Genomic DNA, 20,910 nt, shown 5'->3' with positions numbered 1-20,910 from the left:
CTCCTCCACACAACCTCGGTGCAACTCCACGTTTCCTCGGTGCAACTCTACGTAACTTCAGAACACCTTCACGCAACCTTGCTCCAAATCCTCACAACTTCAGTGCAACTCCACGCGTTCCCTGTGCACCTCCCAAGCAACCTCGCGACATCGTACAAGGGGACAGCAAGAGGGAAGGAAGCGCAAATTGCTCCTCTATCATCGGCCATTCCAGGCAGTTAACGGGACCCGGTAACACCGTAAATACTTTGACATTCACATTTGCCTTGCTGCTACTACTACTACAGGCTTTGTGTTTGTATCAGGGGGGAGTGGGGGGGGGGTACTCTAACCTTCTGTCTTCCAGAATCCTCCCTGGGTCTACTCTCCTTTTCGCTTTGAACATCATCTCAACATCTCGGTACAGCTCCAAACCAAGGAAGCCCCAACGGGGCAGAGATCCCAGGCAGTGACAGGACAGGGAGCCAGGTCTGCGTCTTTGATGTCTCGGTTCAAGTGCAGAGGAAGGAAGTGCAAACGGTGGAATCGGCGGTGGATACGGGCAGTTAGCGGACCTCCTGGTAACACCGCAACTCCTTTGGCCGTGCATTTGAATTTGCCTCGCTGCTGCTACTACTACAGGATTTGTTTGTATCGGGGAGGGGGGAGGGGCTCCTAACGTTCTGTGTTACAGGACCCCAGCAGTTGTGCCTAGCGCAGACGTCTCTGTTCAACTCCACGCAATTCCTTACTGGAACTCCACACAGCCTCGGTGCTACTCAACGCAACTTTGATGCAACGTCAACACCGTCCATCAGGGAGTGTCAATGTCTCTTGCTAACCACAGCAGCAACATTTTTAATATGCAATGGTCATGAGCAGTGCTGCTAGGTAGCCACGAGTGTGAACACGGAGGTTGTGTTTATCGTTGTCAAGGCTGAGCGGACGATGGTGGTGATGGGCGGAATGGGGGAAACGCAATCCCCTGCTGCTGTTACAACCCAGTCCTGGACAGGAGAGGCCAGAGATGACCAACGGCGTTCATCAGGGAGTGTCAATGTCTCTCGCTACCCACAGCAGCAGCATTCTTTATTATCAATGGCAATGAGCCGTGATCTGTAGCCACGCGTGAGCATCACGGAGGTTGTGTTTTATTATTGTCAAGGCTGAGCGGGTGGTGGTGGTGATGGGGAATCAGACACGCTGGCATCCGTTCCTGCCACCCCCAACTTTGAGAAAGATGTCTCTGGGCGAGTTCTCAACCCAGGTAACCGTGCGAGTGTCCGCCCCGATCCTCGGCCTTGCTCGCCTAACGAGCGATGTGGATGTCTATTTGAGGATTGTTTGACGTTTTGGTTTTCGTAATTGGCCACGCGGGGAAATGTCGGCAAGATTGTTAAAATTTTAAACGTGGCATAATCTGAAACCTCATTAGTAAACCACAACGTTAAGTTTATGTAATGTGACCTGAAGATTGAAATTAATGTTTTCTTACGGCTGTCCCGAAATAGTTGAGTAAGCCAGGAAAGGGCGTTGATGGTGACATTGCTAGCAAGTGGTGTGCAGTGTTGGCCTTTGGGGTGGTGGGTGGGGGGAGGGGCTCCTAACGTTCTGTTACAGGACCCCAGCAGTTGTGCCTAGCGCAGACGTCTCTGTTCAACTCCACGCAACTTCCTCAGTTGCAACTCACACGGCCTCAGTGCAACTCTTCCATACAACCTCGGTGCAACTTTACGTAACTTAAGAACACCTTCACAGCAACCTTGCTCCAACTCCTCGCAACTTCAGTGCAACTTCAGTGCAAATCCACACGGCCTCAGTTACAACTCCACACAGCCTCAGTGCAACTCTACGTAACCTCAGAACAATTTCACTCAACCTTGCTCCAACTCCTCACAACTTCAGTGCAACTCCACACGTTCTCTGTGCACCTCCCAAGCAACCTCGCGACATCGTACAAGGGGACAGCAAGAGGGAAGGAATCGCAAATTGCTCCTCTATCATCGGCCATTCCAGGCAGTTAACGTGACCCGGTAACACCGTAAATACTTTGACATTCACATTTGCCTTGCTGCTACTACTACTACAGGCCTTGTGTTTGTATCAAGGGGGAGTTGGGGGGGGGGGTCTCTAACGTTCTGTCTTCCAGAATCCTCTCCCTTGTCTACTCTGAAATACCTCGGTACAGCTCCAAACCAAGGAAGTCTCAGCGGGGCAGAGATCCCAGGCAGTGACGGGACAGGGAGCCAGGTCTGCGTCTCGATGTCTCGGTTCAAGTGCAGAGGAAGGAAGTGCAAACGTTCGAATTGGCGGTGGATACGGGCAGTTAGCGGACCTCCTGGTAACACCGCAACTCCTTTGGCTGTGCGTTTGAATTTGCCTCGCTGCTGCTACTACTACAGGATTTGTTTGTATCGGGAGGGGGGGGGCTCCTAACGTTCTGTGTTACAGGACCCCAGCAGTTGTGCCTAGCGCAGACGTCTCTGCAATTCCTTACTGGAACTCCACACAGCCTCGGTGCTACTCAACGCAACCTTGATGCAATGTCAACACCGTCCATCAGGGAGTGTCAATGTCTCTTGCTACCCACAGCAACATTATTACTATGCAATGGTCATGAGCAGTGCTGCTAGGTAGCCACGAGTGTGAACACGGAGGTCGTGTTTATCATTGTCAAGGCCCAGCAGGTGGTGGAGGCGATGGGCGGAATGGGAGAAACGCAACCCCCTACCGCTGTTACAACCCAGTCCTGGACAGGAGAGGCCAGAGACGACCAACAGCGTCCATCAGGGAGTGTCAATGTCTCTCGCTACCCACAGCAGCAGCATTCTTTATTATCAATGGCAATGAGCCGTGCTGTGTAGCCACGCGTGAGCATCATGGAGGTTGTGTTTTATTATTGTCAAGGCTGAGCGGGTGGTGGTGGTGATGGGGAATCGGACACGCTGGCATCCGTTCCTGCCCCCCCAACTTTGAGAAAGATGTCTGGGCGAGTTCTCAACCCAGGTAACCGTCTGAGTCTCCGGCCCGATCTTCGGCCTTACTCACCAAACCAGCAATTAGTTTTCGTAATTGGAAACGCGGAAATGTTGTCGGCAGGACTTTGTGAAAGTTTTAATCGAGGCAAAACTTGAAACCTTTATTTGCAAATGACCACAGCATGAAGTTTCCGTAATGTGACCTGAAGATTGAAATCAATGTTTTCTTACGGCTATCCTGAATATTTCCCAAAGCCAGGAAAGGGCGTTGATGGTGACATTGCTAGCGAGCGGTGTGCAGTGTTGGCCATTGTGGCTCTGGGGTGGTGGGTGGGGGGAGGGGCTCCTAACGTTCTGTGTTACAGGACCCCAGCAGTTGTGCCTAGCGCAGACGTCTCTGTTCAACTCCACACAAACTCGGTCCAACTCGATGTAACCTCAAAACCTTCACACAACCTTGCTCCAACTCCTCACAACTTTAGTGCAACTCCACGTTCTCTGTGCAACTCCCAAGCAACCTCGCGACATCGTACAAGGGGACAGCAAGAGGGAAGGAAGCGCAAATTGCTCCTCTATCATCGGCCATTCCAGGCAGTTAACGGGACCCGGTAACACCGTAAATACTTTGACATTCACATTTGCCTTGCTGCTACTACTACTACAGGCCTTGTGTTTGTATCAGGTGGAGTGGGGGGGGGGGGTCTCTAACGTTCTGTCTTCCAGAATCCTCTCCCTGGTCTACTCTCGCTCAAACATCAAACATCTCGGTACAGCTCCAAACCAAGGAAGCCCCAACGGGGCAGAGATCCCAGGCAGTGACGGGACAGGGAGCCAGGTCTGCAGCCTCCTACTACTGTTACAACCCAGTCCTGGACAAGAGGGGCCAGAGAACGTCAACACTGTCCATCAGGGAGTGTCAATGTCTCTTGCTACCCACAGCAACATTATTACTATGCAATGGTCATGAGCAGTGCTGCTAGGTAGCCACGAGTGTGAACACGGAGGTTGTGTTCATCATTGTCAAGGCTCAGCAGGTGGTGGTGGTGGTGATGATGATGGGGAATCGGACACGCTGGCATCCGTTCCTGCCACCCCAAACTTTGAGAAAGATGTCTGGGCGAGTTCTCAACCCAGGTAACCGTGCGAGTCTCCGGCCCGATCCTCAGCCTTGCTCACCAAACGAGCGATGTGGATGCCTATTTGAAGTTTGACGTTTTGGTTTTCGTGATTGGCCACGCGGGGAAAAGTTGTCGGCAGTACTTTGTGAAAGTTTTATTCGAGGCAAAACTTGAAACTTAATTAGCAAATGACCACAGCGTGAAGTTTACGTAATGTGACCTCAAGATTGAAATCAATGTTTTCTTATGGCTGTCCTGAATATTTCTCTAAGCCAGGAAAGGGCGTTGATGGTGACATTGCTAGCAAGCGGTGTGCAGTGTTGGCCATTGTGGCTCTGGGGTGGTGGGTGGGGGAGGGGCTCCTAACGTTCTATGTTACAGGACCCCAGCAGTTGTGCCTAGCGCAGACGTCTCTGTTCAACTCTACGCAACTTCCTCAGTTGCAACTCCTCCACACAACCTCGCTGCAACTCTTCCACACAACCTCGGTGCAACTCCACGTTACCTCGGTGCAACATTACGTAACCTCGGAACAATTTCATTCAACCTTGCTCCAACTCCTCACAACTTCAGTGCAACTCCACGCGTTCTCTGTGCAACTCCCAAGCAACCTCGCGACATCGTACAAGGGGACAGCAAGAGGGAAGGAAGCGCAAATTGCTCCTCTATCATCGGCCATTCCAGGCATTTAACGGGACCCGGTAACACCATAAATACTTTGACGTTCACATTTGCCTTGCTGCTACTACTACAGGCCTTGTGTTTGTATCGGAGGGAGTGGGGGGGGGGGTCTCTAACGTTCTGTCTTCCAGAATCCTCTCCCTTGTCTACTCTGAAATACCTCGGTACAGCTCCAAACCAAGGAAGTCTCAGCGGGGCAGAGATCCCAGGCAGTGACGGGACAGGGAGCCAGGTCTGCGTCTCGATGTCTCGGTTCAAGTGCAGAGGAAGGAAGTGCAAACGGTCGAATCAGCGGTGGATACGGGCAGTTAGCGGACCTCCTGGTAACACCGCAACTCCTTTGAATTTGCCCCGCTGCTACTACTACAGGATTTGTTCGTATCGGGGAGGGGGGAGGGGCTCCTAACGTTCTGTGTTACAGGACCCCAGCAGTTGTGCCTAGCGCAGACGTCTCTGTTCAACTCCACGCAATTCCTTACGGGAACTCCACAGAGCCTCGGTGCTACTCAACGCAACTTTGATGCAACGTCAACACCGTCCATCAGGGAGTGTCAATGACTCTTGTACTTCCCACACGGCAACATTATTTATCAATGGCAGTGAGCCTTGGCTGTGATGCCCACACGTGGACATACGGAGGTTGTGTTTATTGTTGTCAAGGCTGAGCGGACGATGGTGGCGATGGGCGGAATGGGAGACACGCAACCCCCTACCGCTGTTACAACCCAGTCCTGGACAGGAGAGGCCAGAGACGACCAACAGCGTCCATCAGGGAGTGTCAATGTCTCTCGCTACCCACAGCAGCAGCATTCTTTATTATCAATGGCAATGAGCCGTGCTCTGTAGCCACGCGTGAGCATCATGGAGGTTGTGTTTTATTATTGTCAAGGCTGAGCGGGTGGTGGTGGTGGTGATGGGGAATCGGACACGCTGGCATCCGTTCCTGCCACCCCCAACTTTGAGAAAGATGTCTGGGCGAGTTCTCAACCCAGGTAACCGTCCGAGTCTCCGGCCCGATCCTCGGCCTTGCTCACCAAATGAGCGATTAGTTATCGTAATTGGAAACGCGGGGAAAAGTTGTCAGGAGGACTTTGAAAGTTTTTATCGAGTCAAGACTTGAAGCCTAGTTAGAGAATAACCACAGCATGAAGTTTAGATCATGTGACCTGAAGATTGAAATCAATGTTTTCTTACGACTATCCTGCATATTTACCTAAGCCAGGTGTGGAGTCTGGAGCGAGGATCAGGAGTGGAGTGGAGTCTGAAGCGAGGATCAGGAGTGGAGTGGAGTCTGGAGTGAGGATCAGGAGTGGAGTCTGGAGTGAGGATCAGGAGTGGAGTCTGGAGCGAGGATCAGGAGTGGAGTCTGGAGCGAGGATCAGGAGTGGAGTCTGGAGCGAGGATCAGGAGTGGAGTGGAGTCTGGAGCGAGGATCAGAAGTGGAGTCTGGAGGGAGGATCAGGAGTGGAGTATGGAGTGAGGATCTGGAGCGAGGATCTGGAGTGGAGTCTGGAGCGAGAATCTGGAGTGGAGTCTGGAGCAAGGATCAGGAGTGGAGTCTGGAGCGAGGATCAGGAGTGGAGTCTGGAGCGAGGATCTGGAGTGGAGTCTGGAGTGAGGATCAGGAGTGGAGTCTGGAGCGAGGATCAGGAGTGGAGTGGAGTCTGGAGCGAGGATCAGGAGTGGAGTGGCGTCTGGAGCGAGGATCAGGAGTGGAGTCTGGAGCGAGGATCAGGAGTGGAGTGGAGTCTGGAGCGAGGATCAGGAGTGGAGTGGAGTCTGGAGCGAGGATCAGGAGTGGAGTGGCGTCTGGAGCGGGGATCAGGAGTGGAGTCTGGAACGAGGATCAGGAGTGGAGTGGAGTCTGGAGCGAGGATCAGGAGTGGAGTCTGGAGCGAGGATCAGGAGTGGAGTCTGGAGCGAGGATCAGGAGTGGAGTGGAGTCTGGAGCGAGGATCAGGAGTGGAGTGGCGTCTGGAGCGAGGATCAGGAGTGGAGTCTGGAGCGAGGATCAGGAGTGGAGTGGAGTCTGGAGCGAGGATCAGGAGTGGAGTGGAGTCTGGAGCGAGGATCAGGAGTGGAGTGGCGTCTGGAGCGGGGATCAGGAGTGGAGTCTGGAACGAGGATCAGGAGTGGAGTGGAGTCTGGAGCGAGGATCAGGAGTGGAGTCTGGAGCGAGGATCAGGAGTGGAGTCTGGAGCGAGGATCAGGAGTGGAGTCTGGAGCGAGGATCTGGAGTGGAGTCTGGAGCGAAGTTCCGGAGTGGATTCTGGAGCGAGGATCTGGATTGAGGACCTGGAGTGGAGTCTGGAGCGAGGATCAGGAGTGGAGTCTGGAGCGAGGATCAGGAGTGGAGTCTGGAGCTAGGTTCAGGAGTGGAGTCTGGAGCGAGGATCAGGAGTGGAGTCTGGAGCGAGGATCAGGAGTGGAGTCTAGTGCGAGGATCAGGAGTGGAGTGGAGTCTGGAGCGAGGATCAGGAGTGGAGTCTAGAGCGAGGATCAGGAGTGGAGTGGAGTCTGGAGCGAGGATCAGGAGTGGAGTGGAGTCTGGAGCGAGGATCAGGAGTGGAGTGGAGTGGAGTCTGGTGTGAGGATCAGGAGTGGAGTCTGGAGCGAGGATCAGGAGTGGAGTCTGGAGCGAGGATCAGGCGTGGAGTGGAGTCTGGAGCGAGGATCAGGAGTGGAGTGGAGTCTGGAGCGAGGATCAGGAGTGGAGTCTGGAGGGAGCATCAGGAGTGGAGTCTGGAGCGAGGATCAGGAGTGGATTCTGGAGCGAGGATCAGGAGTGGAGTCTGGAGCGAGGATCAGGAGTGGAGTGGAGTCTGGAGTGAGGATCAGGAGTGGAGTCTGGAGCGAGGATCAGGAGTGGAGTGGAGTCTGGAGTGAGGATCAGGAGTGGAGTCTGGAGCGAGGATCAGGAGTGGAGTGGAGTCTGGAGCGAGGATCAGGAGTGGATTCTGGAGCGAGGATCAGGAGTGGAGTAGAGTCTGGAGCGAGGATCAGGAGTGGAGTGGAGTTTGGAGTGAGGATCAGGAGTGGAGTCTGGAGCGAGGATCAGGAGTGGAGTGGAGTCTGGAGTGAGGATCAGGAGTGGAGTCTGGAGCGAGGATCAGGAGTGGAGTCTGGAGCGAAGATCAGGAGTGGAGTCTGGAGCGAGGATCAGGAGTGGAGTCTGGAGCGAGGATCAGGAGTGGAGTCTGGAGCGAGGATCAGGAGTGGAGTCTGGAGCGAGGATCAGGAGTGGAGTCTGGAGCGAGGATCAGGAGTGGAGTCTGGAGCGAGGATCAGGAGTTTAGTCTGGAGCGAGGATCAGGAGTGGAGTCTGGAGCGAGGATCAGGAGTGGAGTCTGGAGCGAAGATCAGGAGTGGAGTCTGGAGCGAGGATCAGGAGTGGAGTCTGGAGCGAAGATCAGGAGTGGAGTCTGGAGCGAGGATCAGGAGTGGAGTCTGGAGCGAGGATCAGGAGTGGAGTCTGGAGCGAGGATCTGGAGTGGAGTCTGGAGTGAGGATCAGGAGTGGAGTCTGGAGCAAGGATCAGGAGTGGAGTGGAGTCTGGAGCGAGGATCAAGAGTGGAGTGGCGTCTGGAGTGAGGATCAGGAGTGGAGTCTGGAGCGAGGATCAGGAGTGGAGTGGAGTCTGGAGCGAGGATCAGGAGTGGAGTGGAGTCTGGAGCGAGGATCAGGAGTGGAGTGGCGTCTGGAGCGGGGATCAGGAGTGGAGTCTGGAACGAGGATCAGGAGTGGAGTGGAGTCTGGAGCGAGGATCAGGAGTGGAGTCTGGAGCGAGGATCAGGAGTGGAGTCTGGAGCGAGGATCAGGAGTGGAGTCTGGAGCGAGGATCTGAAGTGGAGTCTGGAGCGAAGTTCCGGAGTGGATTCTGGAGCGAGGATCTGGATTGAGGACCTGGAGTGGAGTCTGGAGCGAGGATCAGGAGTGGAGTCTGGAGCGAGGATCAGGAGTGGAGTCTGGAGCGAGGATCAGGAGTGGAGTCTGGAGCGAGGATCAGGAGTGGAGTCTGGAGCGAGGATCAGGAGTGGAGTCTGGTGCGAGGATCAGGAGTGGAGTGGAGTCTGGAGCGAGGATCAGGAGTGGAGTCTAGAGCGAGGATCAGGAGTGGAGTGGAGTCTGGAGCGAGGATCAGGAGTGGAGTGGAGTCTGGAGCGAGGATCAGGAGTGGAGTGGAGTGGAGTCTGGTGTGAGGATCAGGAGTGGAGTCTGGAGCGAGGATCAGGAGTGGAGTCTGGAGCGAGGATCAGGCGTGGAGTGGAGTCTGGAGCGAGGATCAGGAGTGGAGTGGAGTCTGGAGCGAGGATCAGGAGTGGAGTCTGGAGGGAGCATCAGGAGTGGAGTCTGGAGCGAGGATCAGGAGTGGATTCTGGAGCGAGGATCAGGAGTGGAGTGGAGTCTGGAGCGAGGATCAGGAGTGGAGTGGAGTCTGGAGTGAGGATCAGGAGTGGAGTCTGGAGCGAGGATCAGGAGTGGAGTGGAGTCTGGAGTGAGGATCAGGAGTGGAGTCTGGAGCGAGGATCAGGAGTGGAGTGGAGTCTGGAGCGAGGATCAGGAGTGGATTCTGGAGCGAGGATCAGGAGTGGAGTGGAGTCTGGAGCGAGGATCAGGAGTGGAGTGGAGTCTGGAGTGAGGATCAGGAGTGGAGTCTGGAGCGAGGATCAGGAGTGGAGTGGAGTCTGGAGTGAGGATCAGGAGTGGAGTCTGGAGTGAGGATCAGGAGTGGAGTCTGGAGCGAAGATCAGGAGTGGAGTCTGGAGCGAGGATCAGGAGTGGAGTCTGGAGCGAGGATCAGGAGTGGAGTCTGGAGCGAGGATCAGGAGTGGAGTCTGGAGCGAGGATCAGGAGTGGAGTCTGGAGCGAGGATCAGGAGTGGAGTCTGGAGCGAGGATCAGGAGTTTAGTCTGGAGCGAGGATCAGGAGTGGAGTCTGGAGCGAGGATCAGGAGTGGAGTCTGGAGCGAAGATCAGGAGGGGAGTCTGGAGCGAGGATCAGGAGTGGAGTCTGGAGCGAAGATCAGGAGTGGAGTCTGGAGCGAGGATCAGGAGTGGAGTCTGGAGCGAGGATCAGGAGTGGAGTCTGGAGCGAGGATCTGGAGTGGAGTCTGGAGTGAGGATCAGGAGTGGAGTCTGGAGCAAGGATCAGGAGTGGAGTGGAGTCTGGAGCGAGGATCAAGAGTAGAGTGGCGTCTGGAGCGAGGATCAGGAGTGGAGTCTGGAGCGAGGATCAGGAGTGGAGTGGAGTCTGGAGCGAGGATCAGGAGTGGAGTGGAGTCTGGAGCGAGGATCAGGAGTGGAGTGGCGTCTGGAGCGGGGATCAGGAGTGGAGTCTGGAACGAGGATCAGGAGTGGAGTGGAGTCTGGAACGAGGATCAGGAGTGGAGTCTGGAGCGAGGATCAGGAGTGGAGTCTGGAGCGAGGATCAGGAGTGGAGTCTGGAGCGAGGATCTGGAGTGGAGTCTGGAGCGAAGTTCCGGAGTGGATTCTGGAGCGAGGATCTGGATTGAGGACCTGGAGTGGAGTCTGGAGCGAGGATCAGGAGTGGAGTCTGGAGCGAGGATCAGGAGTGGAGTCTGGAGCGAGGATCAGGAGTGGAGTCTGGTGCGAGGATCAGGAGTGGAGTGGAGTCTGGAGCGAGGATCAGGAGTGGAGTCTAGAGCGAGGATCAGGAGTGGAGTGGAGTCTGGAGCGAGGATCAGGAGTGGAGTGGAGTCTGGAGCGAGGATCAGGAGTGGAGTGGAGTGGAGTCTGGTGTGAGGATCAGGAGTGGAGTCTGGAGCGAGGATCAGGAGTGGAGTCTGGAGCGAGGATCAGGCGTGGAGTGGAGTCTGGAGCGAGGATCAGGAGTGGAGTGGAGTCTGGAGCGAGGATCAGGAGTGGAGTCTGGAGGGAGCATCAGGAGTGGAGTCTGGAGCGAGGATCAGGAGTGGATTCTGGAGCGAGGATCAGGAGTGGAGTGGAGTCTGGAGCGAGGATCAGGAGTGGAGTGGAGTCTGGAGTGAGGATCAGGAGTGGAGTCTGGAGCGAGGATCAGGAGTGGAGTGGAGTCTGGAGTGAGGATCAGGAGTGGAGTCTGGAGCGAGGATCAGGAGTGGAGTGGAGTCTGGAGCGAGGATCAGGAGTGGATTCTGGAGCGAGGATCAGGAGTGGAGTGGAGTCTGGAGCGAGGATCAGGAGTGGAGTGGAGTCTGGAGTGAGGATCAGGAGTGGAGTCTGGAGCGAGGATCAGGAGTGGAGTGGAGTCTGGAGTGAGGATCAGGAGTGGAGTCTGGAGCGAGGATCAGGAGTGGAGTCTGGAGCGAAGATCAGGAGTGGAGTCTGGAGCGAGGATCAGCAGTGGAGTCTGGAGCGAGGATCAGGAGTGGAGTCTGGAGCGAAGATCAGGAGTGGAGTCTGGAACGAGGATCAGGAGTGGAGTGGAGTCTGGAGCGAGGATCAGGAGTGGAGTCTGGAGCGAGGATCAGGAGTGGAGTCTGGAGCGAGGATCATGAGTGGAGTCTGGAGCGAGGATCTGGAGTGGAGTCTGGAGCGAGGATCAGGAGTGGAGTGGAGTCTGGAGCGAGGATCAGGAGTGGAGTCTAGAGCGAGGATCAGGAGTGGAGTGGAGTCTGGAGCGAGGATCAGGAGTGGAGTGGAGTCTGGAGCGAGGATCAGGAGTGGAGTGGAGTGGAGTCTGGTGTGAGGATCAGGAGTGGAGTCTGGAGCGAGGATCAGGAGTGGAGTCTGGAGCGAGGATCAGGCGTGGAGTGGAGTCTGGAGCGAGGATCAGGAGTGGAGTGGAGTCTGGAGCGAGGATCAGGAGTGGAGTCTGGAGGGAGCATCAGGAGTGGAGTCTGGAGCGAGGATCAGGAGTGGATTCTGGAGCGAGGATCAGGAGTGGAGTGGAGTCTGGAGCGAGGATCAGGAGTGGAGTGGAGTCTGGAGTGAGGATCAGGAGTGGAGTCTGGAGCGAGGATCAGGAGTGGAGTGGAGTCTGGAGTGAGGATCAGGAGTGGAGTCTGGAGCGAGGATCAGGAGTGGAGTGGAGTCTGGAGCGAGGATCAGGAGTGGATTCTGGAGCGAGGATCAGGAGTGGAGTGGAGTCTGGAGCGAGGATCAGGAGTGGAGTGGAGTCTGGAGTGAGGATCAGGAGTGGAGTCTGGAGCGAGGATCAGGAGTGGAGTGGAGTCTGGAGTGAGGATCAGGAGTGGAGTCTGGAGCGAGGATCAGGAGTGGAGTCTGGAGCGAAGATCAGGAGTGGAGTCTGGAGCGAGGATCAGCAGTGGAGTCTGGAGCGAGGATCAGGAGTGGAGTCTGGAGCGAAGATCAGGAGTGGAGTCTGGAACGAGGATCAGGAGTGGAGTGGAGTCTGGAGCGAGGATCAGGAGTGGAGTCTGGAGCGAGGATCAGGAGTGGAGTCTGGAGCGAGGATCATGAGTGGAGTCTGGAGCGAGGATCTGGAGTGGAGTCTGGAGCGAAGTTCCGGAGTGGATTCTGGAGCGAGGATCTGGATTGAGGACCTGGAGTGGAGTCTGGAGCGAGGATCAGGAATGGAGTCTGGAGCGAGGATCAGGAGTGGAGTCTGGAGCGAGGTTCAGGAGTGGAGTCTGGAGCGAGGATCAGGAGTGGAGTCTGGAGCGAGGATCAGGAGTGGAGTCTGGTGCGAGGATCAGGAGTGGAGTGGAGTCTGGAGCGAGGATCAGGAGTGGAGTCTAGAGCGAGGATCAGGAGTGGAGTGGAGTCTGGAGCGAGGATCAGGAGTGGAGTGGAGTCTGGAGCGAGGATCAGGAGTGGAGTGGAGTGGAGTCTGGTGTGAGGATCAGGAGTGGAGTCTGGAGCGAGGATCAGGAGTGGAGTCTGGAGCGAGGATCAGGCGAGGAGTGGAGTCTGGAGCGAGGATCAGGAGTGGAGTGGAGTCTGGAGCGAGGCTCAGGAGTGGAGTCTGGAGGGAGCATCAGGAGTGGAGTCTGGAGCGAGGATCAGGAGTGGATTCTGGAGCGAGGATCAGGAGTGGAGTGGAGTCTGGAGCGAGGATCAGGAGTGGAGTGGAGTCTGGAGTGAGGATCAGGAGTGGAGTCTGGAGCGAGGATCAGGAGTGGAGTGGAGTCTGGAGTGAGGATCAGGAGTGGAGTCTGGAGCGAGGATCAGGAGTGGAGTGGAGTCTGGAGCGAGGATCAGGAGTGGATTCTGGAGCGAGGATCAGGAGTGGAGTGGAGTCTGGAGCGAGGATCAGGAGTGGAGTGGAGTCTGGAGTGAGGATCAGGAGTGGAGTCTGGAGCGAGGATCAGGAGTGGAGTGGAGTCTGGAGTGAGGATCAGGAGTGGAGTCTGGAGCGAGGATCAGGAGTGGAGTCTGGAGCGAAGATCAGGAGTGGAGTCTGGAGCGAGGATCAGGTGTGGAGTCTGGAGCGAGGATCAGGAGTGGAGTCTGGAGCGAGGATCAGGAGTGGAGTCTGGAGCGAGGATCAGGAGTTTAGTCTGGAGCGAGGATCAGGAGTGGAGTCTGGAGCGAGGATCAGGAGTGGAGTCTGGAGCGAAGATCAGGAGTGGAGTCTGGAGCGAGGATCAGGAGTGGAGTCTGGAGCGAAGATCAGGAGTGGAGTCTGGAGCGAGGATCAGGAGTGGAGTCTGGAGCGAGGATCAGGAGTGGAGTGGAGTCTGGAGCGAGGATCAGGAGTGGAGTGGAGTCTGGAGTGAGGATCAGGAGTGGAGTCTGGAGCGAGGATCAGGAGTGGAGTGGAGTCTGGAGTGAGGATCAGGAGTGGAGTCTGGAGCGAGGATCAGGAGTGGAGTCTGGAGCGAAGATCAGGAGTGGAGTCTGGAGCGAGGATCAGGAGTGGAGTCTGGAGCGAGGATCAGGAGTGGAGTCTGGAGCGAGGATCAGGAGTGGAGTCTGGAGCGAGGATCAGGAGTTTAGTCTGGAGCGAGGATCAGGAGTGGAGTCTGGAGCGAGGATCAGGAGTGGAGTCTGGAGCGAAGATCAGGAGTGGAGTCTGGAGCGAGGATCAGGAGTGGAGTCTGGAGCGAAGATCAGGAGTGGAGTCTGGAGCGAGGATCAGGAGTGGAGTCTGGAGCGAGCATCAGGAGTGGAGTCTGGAGCGAGCATCAGGAGTGGAGTCTGGAGCGAGCATCAGGAGTGGAGTCTGGAGCGAGCATCAGGAGTGGAGTCTGGAGCGAGGATCAGGAGTGGAGTCTGGAGCGAGGATCAGGAGTGGAGTCTGGAGCGAGGATGTGGAGTGGAGTCTGGAGCGAGGATGTGGAGTGGAGTCTGGAGCGAGGATCAGGAGTGGAGTCTGGAGCGAGGATCAGGAGTGGAGTGGAGTCTGGAGCGAGGATCAGGAGAGGAGTGGAGTCTGGAGCGAGGATCAGGAGTGGAGTCTGGAGCGAGGATCAGGAGTGGAGTCTGGTGCGAGGATCAGGAGTGCAGTGGAGTCTGGAGCGAGGATCAGGAGTGGAGTCTAGAGCGAGGATCAGGAGTGGAGTGGAGTCTGGAGCGAGGATCAGGAGTGGAGTGGAGTCTGGAGCGAGGATCAGGAGTGGAGTGGAGTGGAGTCTGGTGTGAGGATCAGGAGTGGAGTCTGGAGCGAGGATCAGGAGTGGAGTCTGGAGCGAGGATCAGGCGTGGAGTGGAGTCTGGAGCGAGGATCAGGAGTGGAGTGGAGTCTGGAGCGAGGCTCAGGAGTGGAGTCTGGAGGGAGCATCAGGAGTGGAGTCTGGAGCGAGGATCAGGAGTGGATTCTGGAGCGAGGATCAGGAGTGGAGTGGAGTCTGGAGCGAGGATCAGGAGTGGAGTGGAGTCTGGAGTGAGGATCAGGAGTGGAGTCTGGAGCGAGGATCAGGAGTGGAGTGGAGTCTGGAGCGAGGATCAGGAGTGGAGTGGAGTCTGGAGCGAGGATCAGGAGTGGATTCTGGAGCGAGGATCAGGAGTGGAGTGGAGTCTGGAGCGAGGATCAGGAGTGGAGTGGAGTCTGGAGTGAGGATCAGGAGTGGAGTCTGGAGCGAGGATCAGGAGTGGAGTGGAGTCTGGAGTGAGGATCAGGAGTGGAGTCTGGAGCGAGGATCAGGAGTGGAGTCTGGAGCGAAGATCAGGAGTGGAGTCTGGAGCGAGGATCAGCAGTGGAGTCTGGAGCGAGGATCAGGAGTGGAGTCTGGAGCGAAGATCAGGAGTGGAGTCTGGAACGAGGATCAGGAGTGGAGTGGAGTCTGGAGCGAGGATCAGGAGTGGAGTCTGGAGTGAGGATCAGGAGTGGAGTCTGGAGCGAGGATCAGGAGTGGAGTGGAGTCTGGAGTGAGGATCAGGAGTGGAGTCTGGAGCGAGGATCAGGAGTGGAGTCTGGAGCGAAGATCAGGAGTGGAGTCTGGAGCGAGGATCAGGAGTGGAGTCTGGAGCGAGGATCAGGAGTGGAGTCTGGAGCGAGGATCAGGAGTGGAGTCTGGAGCGAGGATCAGGAGTTTAGTCTGGAGCGAGGATCAGGAGTGGAGTCTGGAGCGAGGATCAGGAGTGGAGTCTGGAGCGAAGATCAGGAGTGGAGTCTGGAGCGAGGATCAGGAGTGGAGTCTGGAGCGAAGATCAGGAGTGGAGTCTGGAGCGAGGATCAGGAGTGGAGTCTGGAGCGAGCATCAGGAGTGGAGTCTGGAGCGAGCATCAGGAGTGGAGTCTGGAGCGAGCATCAGGAGTGGAGTCTGGAGCGAGCATCAGGAGTGGAGTCTGGAGCGAGGATCAGGAGTGGAGTCTGGAGCGAGGATCAGGAGTGGAGTCTGGAGCGAGGATGTGGAGTGGAGTCTGGAGCGAGGATGTGGAGTGGAGTCTGGAGCGAGGATCAGGAGTGGAGTCTGGAGCGAGGATCAGGAGTGGAGTGGAGTCTGGAGCGAGGATCAGGAGAGGAGTGGAGTCTGGAGCGAGGATCAGGAGTGGAGTCTGGAGTGAGCATCAGGAGTGGAGTCTGGAGCGAGGATCAGGAGTGGAGTCTGGAGCAAGGATCAGGAGTGGAGTGGAGTCTGGAGTGAGGATCAGGAGTGGAGTCTGGAGCGAGGATCAGGAGTGGAGTGGAGTATGGAGCGAGGATCAGGAGTGGATTCTGGAGCGAGGATCAGGAGTGGAGTGGAGTCTGGAGCGAGGATCAGGAGTGGAGTGGTGTCTGGAGTGAGGATCAGGAGTGGAGTCTGGAGCGAGGATCAGGAGTGGAGTGGAGTCTGGAGTGAGGATCAGGAGTGGAGTCTGGAGCGAGGATCAGGAGTGGAGTCTGGAGCGAAGATCAGGAGTGGAGTCTGGAGCGAGGATCAGGAGTGGAGTCTGGAGCGAGGATCAGGAGTGGAGTCTGGAGCGAGGATCAGGAGTGGAGTCTGGAGCGAGGATCAGGAGTTTAGTCTGGAGCGAGGATCAGGAGTGGAGTCTGGAGCGAGGATCAGGAGTGGAGTCTGGAGCGAAGATCAGGAGTGGAGTCTGGAGCGAGGATCAGGAGTGGAGTCTGGAGCGAAGATCAGGAGTGGAGTCTGGAGCGAGGATCAGGAGTGGAGTCTGGAGCGAGGATCAGGAGTGGAGTGGAGTCTGGAGCGAGGATCAGGAGTGGAGTGGAGTCTGGAGTGAGGATCAGGAGTGGAGTCTGGAGCGAGGATCAGGAGTGGAGTGGAGTCTGGAGTGAGGATCAGGAGTGGAGTCTGGAGCGAGGATCAGGAGTGGAGTCTGGAGCGAAGATCAGGAGTGGAGTCTGGAGCGAGGATCAGGAGTGGAGTCTGGAGCGAGGATCAGGAGTGGAGTCTGGAGCGAGGATCAGGAGTGGAGTCTGGAGCGAGGATCAGGAGTTTAGTCTGGAGCGAGGATCAGGAGTGGAGTCTGGAGCGAGGATCAGGAGTGGAGTCTGGAGCGAAGATCAGGAGTGGAGTCTGGAGCGAGGATCAGGAGTGGAGTCTGGAGCGAAGATCAGGAGTGGAGTCTGGAGCGAGGATCAGGAGTGGAGTCTGGAGCGAGCATCAGGAGTGGAGTCTGGAGCGAGCATCAGGAGTGGAGTCTGGAGCGAGCATCAGGAGTGGAGTCTGGAGCGAGCATCAGGAGTGGAGTCTGGAGCGAGGATCAGGAGTGGAGTCTGGAGCGAGGATCAGGAGTGGAGTCTGGAGCGAGGATGTGGAGTGGAGTCTGGAGCGAGGATCAGGAGTGGAGTCTGGAGCGAGGATCAGGAGTGGAGTGGAGTCTGGAGCGAGGATCAGGAGAGGAGTGGAGTCTGGAGCGAGGATCAGGAGTGGAGTCTGGAGCGAGGATCAGGAGTGGAGTCTGGTGCGAGGATCAGGAGTGGAGTGGAGTCTGGAGCGAGGATCAGGAGTGGAGTCTAGAGCGAGGATCAGGAGTGGAGTGGAGTCTGGAGCGAGGATCAGGAGTGGAGTGGAGTCTGGAGCGAGGATCAGGAGTGGAGTGGAGTGGAGTCTGGTGTGAGGATCAGGAGTGGAGTCTGGAGCGAGGATCAGGAGTGGAGTCTGGAGCGAGGATCAGGCGTGGAGTGGAGTCTGGAGCGAGGATCAGGAGTGGAGTGGAGTCTGGAGCGAGGCTCAGGAGTGGAGTCTGGAGGGAGCATCAGGAGTGGAGTCTGGAGCGAGGATCAGGAGTGGATTCTGGAGCGAGGATCAGGAGTGGAGTGGAGTCTGGAGCGAGGATCAGGAGTGGAGTGGAGTCTGGAGTGAGGATCAGGAGTGGAGTCTGGAGCGAGGATCAGGAGTGGAGTGGAGTCTGGAGCGAGGATCAGGAGTGGAGTGGAGTCTGGAGTGAGGATCAGGAGTGGAGTCTGGAGCGAGGATCAGGAGTGGAGTGGAGTCTGGAGTGAGGATCAGGAGTGGAGTCTGGAGCGAGGATCAGGAGTGGAGTCTGGAGCGAAGATCAGGAGTGGAGTCTGGAGCGAGGATCAGGAGTGGAGTCTGGAGCGAGGATCAGGAGTGGAGTCTGGAGCGAGGATCAGGAGTGGAGTCTGGAGCGAGGATCAGGAGTTTAGTCTGGAGCGAGGATCAGGAGTGGAGTCTGGAGCGAGGATCAGGAGTGGAGTCTGGAGCGAAGATCAGGAGTGGAGTCTGGAGCGAGGATCAGGAGTGGAGTCTGGAGCGAAGATCAGGAGTGGAGTCTGGAGCGAGGATCAGGAGTGGAGTCTGGAGCGAGCATCAGGAGTGGAGTCTGGAGCGAGCATCAGGAGTGGAGTCTGGAGCGAGCATCAGGAGTGGAGTCTGGAGCGAGCAGCAGGAGTGGAGTCTGGAGCGAGGATCAGGAGTGGAGTCTGGAGCGAGGATCAGGAGTGGAGTCTGGAGCGAGGATGTGGAGTGGAGTCTGGAGCGAGGATGTGGAGTGGAGTCTGGAGCGAGGATCAGGAGTGGAGTCTGGAGCGAGGATCAGGAGTGGAGTGGAGTCTGGAGCGAGGATCAGGAGAGGAGTGGAGTCTGGAGCGAGGATCAGGAGTGGAGTCTGGAGTGAGCATCAGGAGTGGAGTCTGGAGCGAGGATCAGGAGTGGAGTCTGGAGCAAGGATCAGGAGTGGAGTGGAGTCTGGAGCGAGGATCAGGAGTGGAGTGGCGTCTGGAGCGAGGATCAGGAGTGGAGTCTAGAGCGAGGATCAGGAGTGGAGTCTGGAGCGAGGATCTGGAGTGGAGTCTGGAGCGAAGTTCCGGAGTGGAATCTAGAGTGAGGATCTGGATTGAGGACCTGGAGTGGAGTCTGGAGCGAGGATCAGGAGTGGAGTCTGGAGCGAGGATCAGGAGTGGAGTCTGGAGCGAGGATCTGGAGTGGAGTCTGGAGTGAGGATCAGGAGTGGAGTCTGGAGCGAAGATCAGGAGTGGAGTCTGGAGCGAGGATCTGGAGTGGAGTCTGGAGCGAGGATCAGGAGTGGAGTCTGGAGCGAGGATCAGGAGTGCGAGTCTGGAGCGAGGATCAGGAGTGGAGTCTGGAGCGAGGATCAGGAGTGGAGTCTGGAGTCTGGAGCGAGGATCAGGAGTGGAGTCTGGAGCGAGGATCAGGAGTGGAGTCTGGAGCGAAGATCAGGAGTGGAGTCTGGAGCGAGGATCAGGAGTGGAGTCTGGAGCGAGGATCAGGAGTGGAGTCTGGAGCGAGGATCAGGAGTGGAGTCTGGAGCGAGGATCAGGAGTGGAGTCTGGAGCGAGGATCAGGAGTGGAGTCTGGTGCGAGGATCAGGAGTGGAGTGGAGTCTGGAGCGAGAATCAGGAGTGGAGTGGAGTCTGGTGTGAGGATCAGGAGTGGAGTGGAGTCTGGAGCGAGGATCAGGAGTGGAGTGGCGTCTGGAGCGAGGATCTGGAGCGAGGATCAGGAGTGGAGTCTGGAGCGAGGATCAGGAGTGGAGTCTGGAGCGAGGATCAGGAGTGGAGTCTGGAGCGAGGATCAGGAGTGGAGTCTGGAGCGAGGATCAGGAGTGGAGTCTGTAGCGAGGATCAGGAGTGGAGTGGAGTCTGGAGCGAGGATCAGGAGTGGAGTGGAGTCTGGAGCGAGGATCAGGAGTGGAGTGGAGTCTGGAGCGAGGATCAGGAGTGGAGTGGAGTCTGGAGCGAGGATCAGGAGTGGAGTGGAGTCTGGAGCGAGGATCAGGAGTGGAGTCTGGAGCGAGGATCAGGAGTGGAGTCTGGAGCGAGGTTCCGGAGTGGAATCTGGATTGAGGGAGTGGAGTCTGGAGCGAGGATCAGGAGTGGAGTCTGGAGTGAGGATCAGGAGTGGAATCTGGAGTGGAATCTGGATTGAGGGAGTGGAGTCTGGAGCGAGGATCAGGAGTGGAGTCTGGAGCGTGGATCAGGAGTGGAGTGGAGTGTGGAGCGAGGATCTGGAGTGGAGTGGAGTCTGGAGCGAGGATCAGGAGTGGAGTCTGGAGGGAGCATCAGGAGTGGAGTCTGGAGCGAGGATCAGGAGTGGATTCTGGAGCGAGGATCAGGAGTGGAGTGGAGTCTGGAGCGAGGATCAGGAGTGGAGTGGAGTCTGGAGTGAGGATCAGGAGTGGAGTCTGGAGCGAGGATCAGGAGTGGAGTGGAGTCTGGAGTGAGGATCAGGAGTGGAGTCTGGAGCAAGGATCAGGAGTGGAGTGGAGTCTGGAGCGAGGATCAGGAGTGGAGTCTGGAGGGAGCATCAGGAGTGGAGTCTGGAGCGAGGATCAGGAGTGGATTCTGGAGCGAGGATCAGGAGTGGAGTGGAGTCTGGAGCGAGGATCAGGAGTGGAGTGGAGTCTGGAGTGAGGATCAGGAGTGGAGTCTGGAGCGAGGATCAGGAGTGGAGTGGAGTCTGGAGTGAGGATCAGGAGTGGAGTCTGGAGCGAGGATCAGGAGTGGAGTCTGGAGCGAAGATCAGGAGTGGAGTCTGGAGCGAGGATCAGGAGTGGAGTCTGGAGCGAGGATCAGGAGTGGAGTCTGGAGCGAGGATCAGGAGTGGAGTCTGGAGCGAGGATCAGGAGTGGAGTCTGGAGCGAGGATCAGGAATGGAGTCTGGAGCGAGGATCAGGAGTTTAGTCTGGAGCGAGGATCAGGAGTGGAGTCTGGAGCGAGGATCAGGAGTGGAGTCTGGAGCGAAGATCAGGAGTGGAGTCTGGAGCGAGGATCAGGAGTGGAGTCTATAGCGAAGATCAGGAGTGGAGTCTGGAGCGAGGATCAGGAGTGGAGTCTGGAGCGAGCATAAGGAGTGGAGTCTGGAGCGAGCATCAGGAGTGGAGTCTGGAGCGAGCATCAGGAGTGGAGTCTGGAGCGAGCATCAGGAGTGGAGTCTGGAGCGAGGATCAGGAGTGGAGTCTGGAGCGAGGATCAGGAGTGGAGTCTGGAGCGAGGATGTGGAGTGGAGTCTGGAGCGAGGATGTGGAGTGGAGTCTGGAGCGAAGATCAGGAGTGGAGTCTGGAGCGAGGATCAGGAGTGGAGTGGAGTCTGGAGCGAGGATCAGGAGAGGAGTGGAGTCTGGAGCGAGGATCAGGAGTGGAGTCTGGAGTGAGCATCAGGAGTGGAGTCTGGAGCGAGGATCAGGAGTGGAGTCTGGAGCAAGGATCAGGAGTGGAGTGGAGTCTGGAGCGAGGATCAGGAGTGGAGTGGCGTCTGGAGCGAGGATCAGGAGTGGAGTCTAGAGCGAGGATCAGGAGTGGAGTCTGGAGCGAGGATCTGGAGTGGAGTCTGGAGCGAAGTTCCGGAGTGGAATCTAGAGTGAGGATCTGGATTGAGGACC

General features: G+C 56.9%; 1 protein-coding gene across 1 annotated transcript in view; it reads left to right on the top strand.

Annotated features, from left to right (window-relative positions):
- Positions 1-5,371: 5,371 nt before the first annotated feature.
- LOC142908314 (uncharacterized) overlaps positions 5,372-20,910 on the top strand; it is a 49,090-nt gene continuing 33,551 nt past the window's right edge. The window contains exon 1 of the mRNA XM_076058838.1: positions 5,372-5,381. Coding sequence (XP_075914953.1) covers positions 5,372-5,381 — 10 coding nt within the window. The remainder of the gene's footprint in view (positions 5,382-20,910) is intronic.

The sequence above is a fragment of the Petromyzon marinus genome (genome assembly GCF_048934315.1).
Source record: "Petromyzon marinus isolate PM22_M1 ecotype Great Lakes invasive population chromosome 78 unlocalized genomic scaffold, UKy_Petmar_22M1.pri1.0 chr78_unloc.3, whole genome shotgun sequence".
In the NCBI taxonomy this organism is placed as follows: domain Eukaryota; kingdom Metazoa; phylum Chordata; class Hyperoartia; order Petromyzontiformes; family Petromyzontidae; genus Petromyzon; species Petromyzon marinus.
This window is presented reverse-complemented; position numbering and strand designations above follow the sequence as displayed.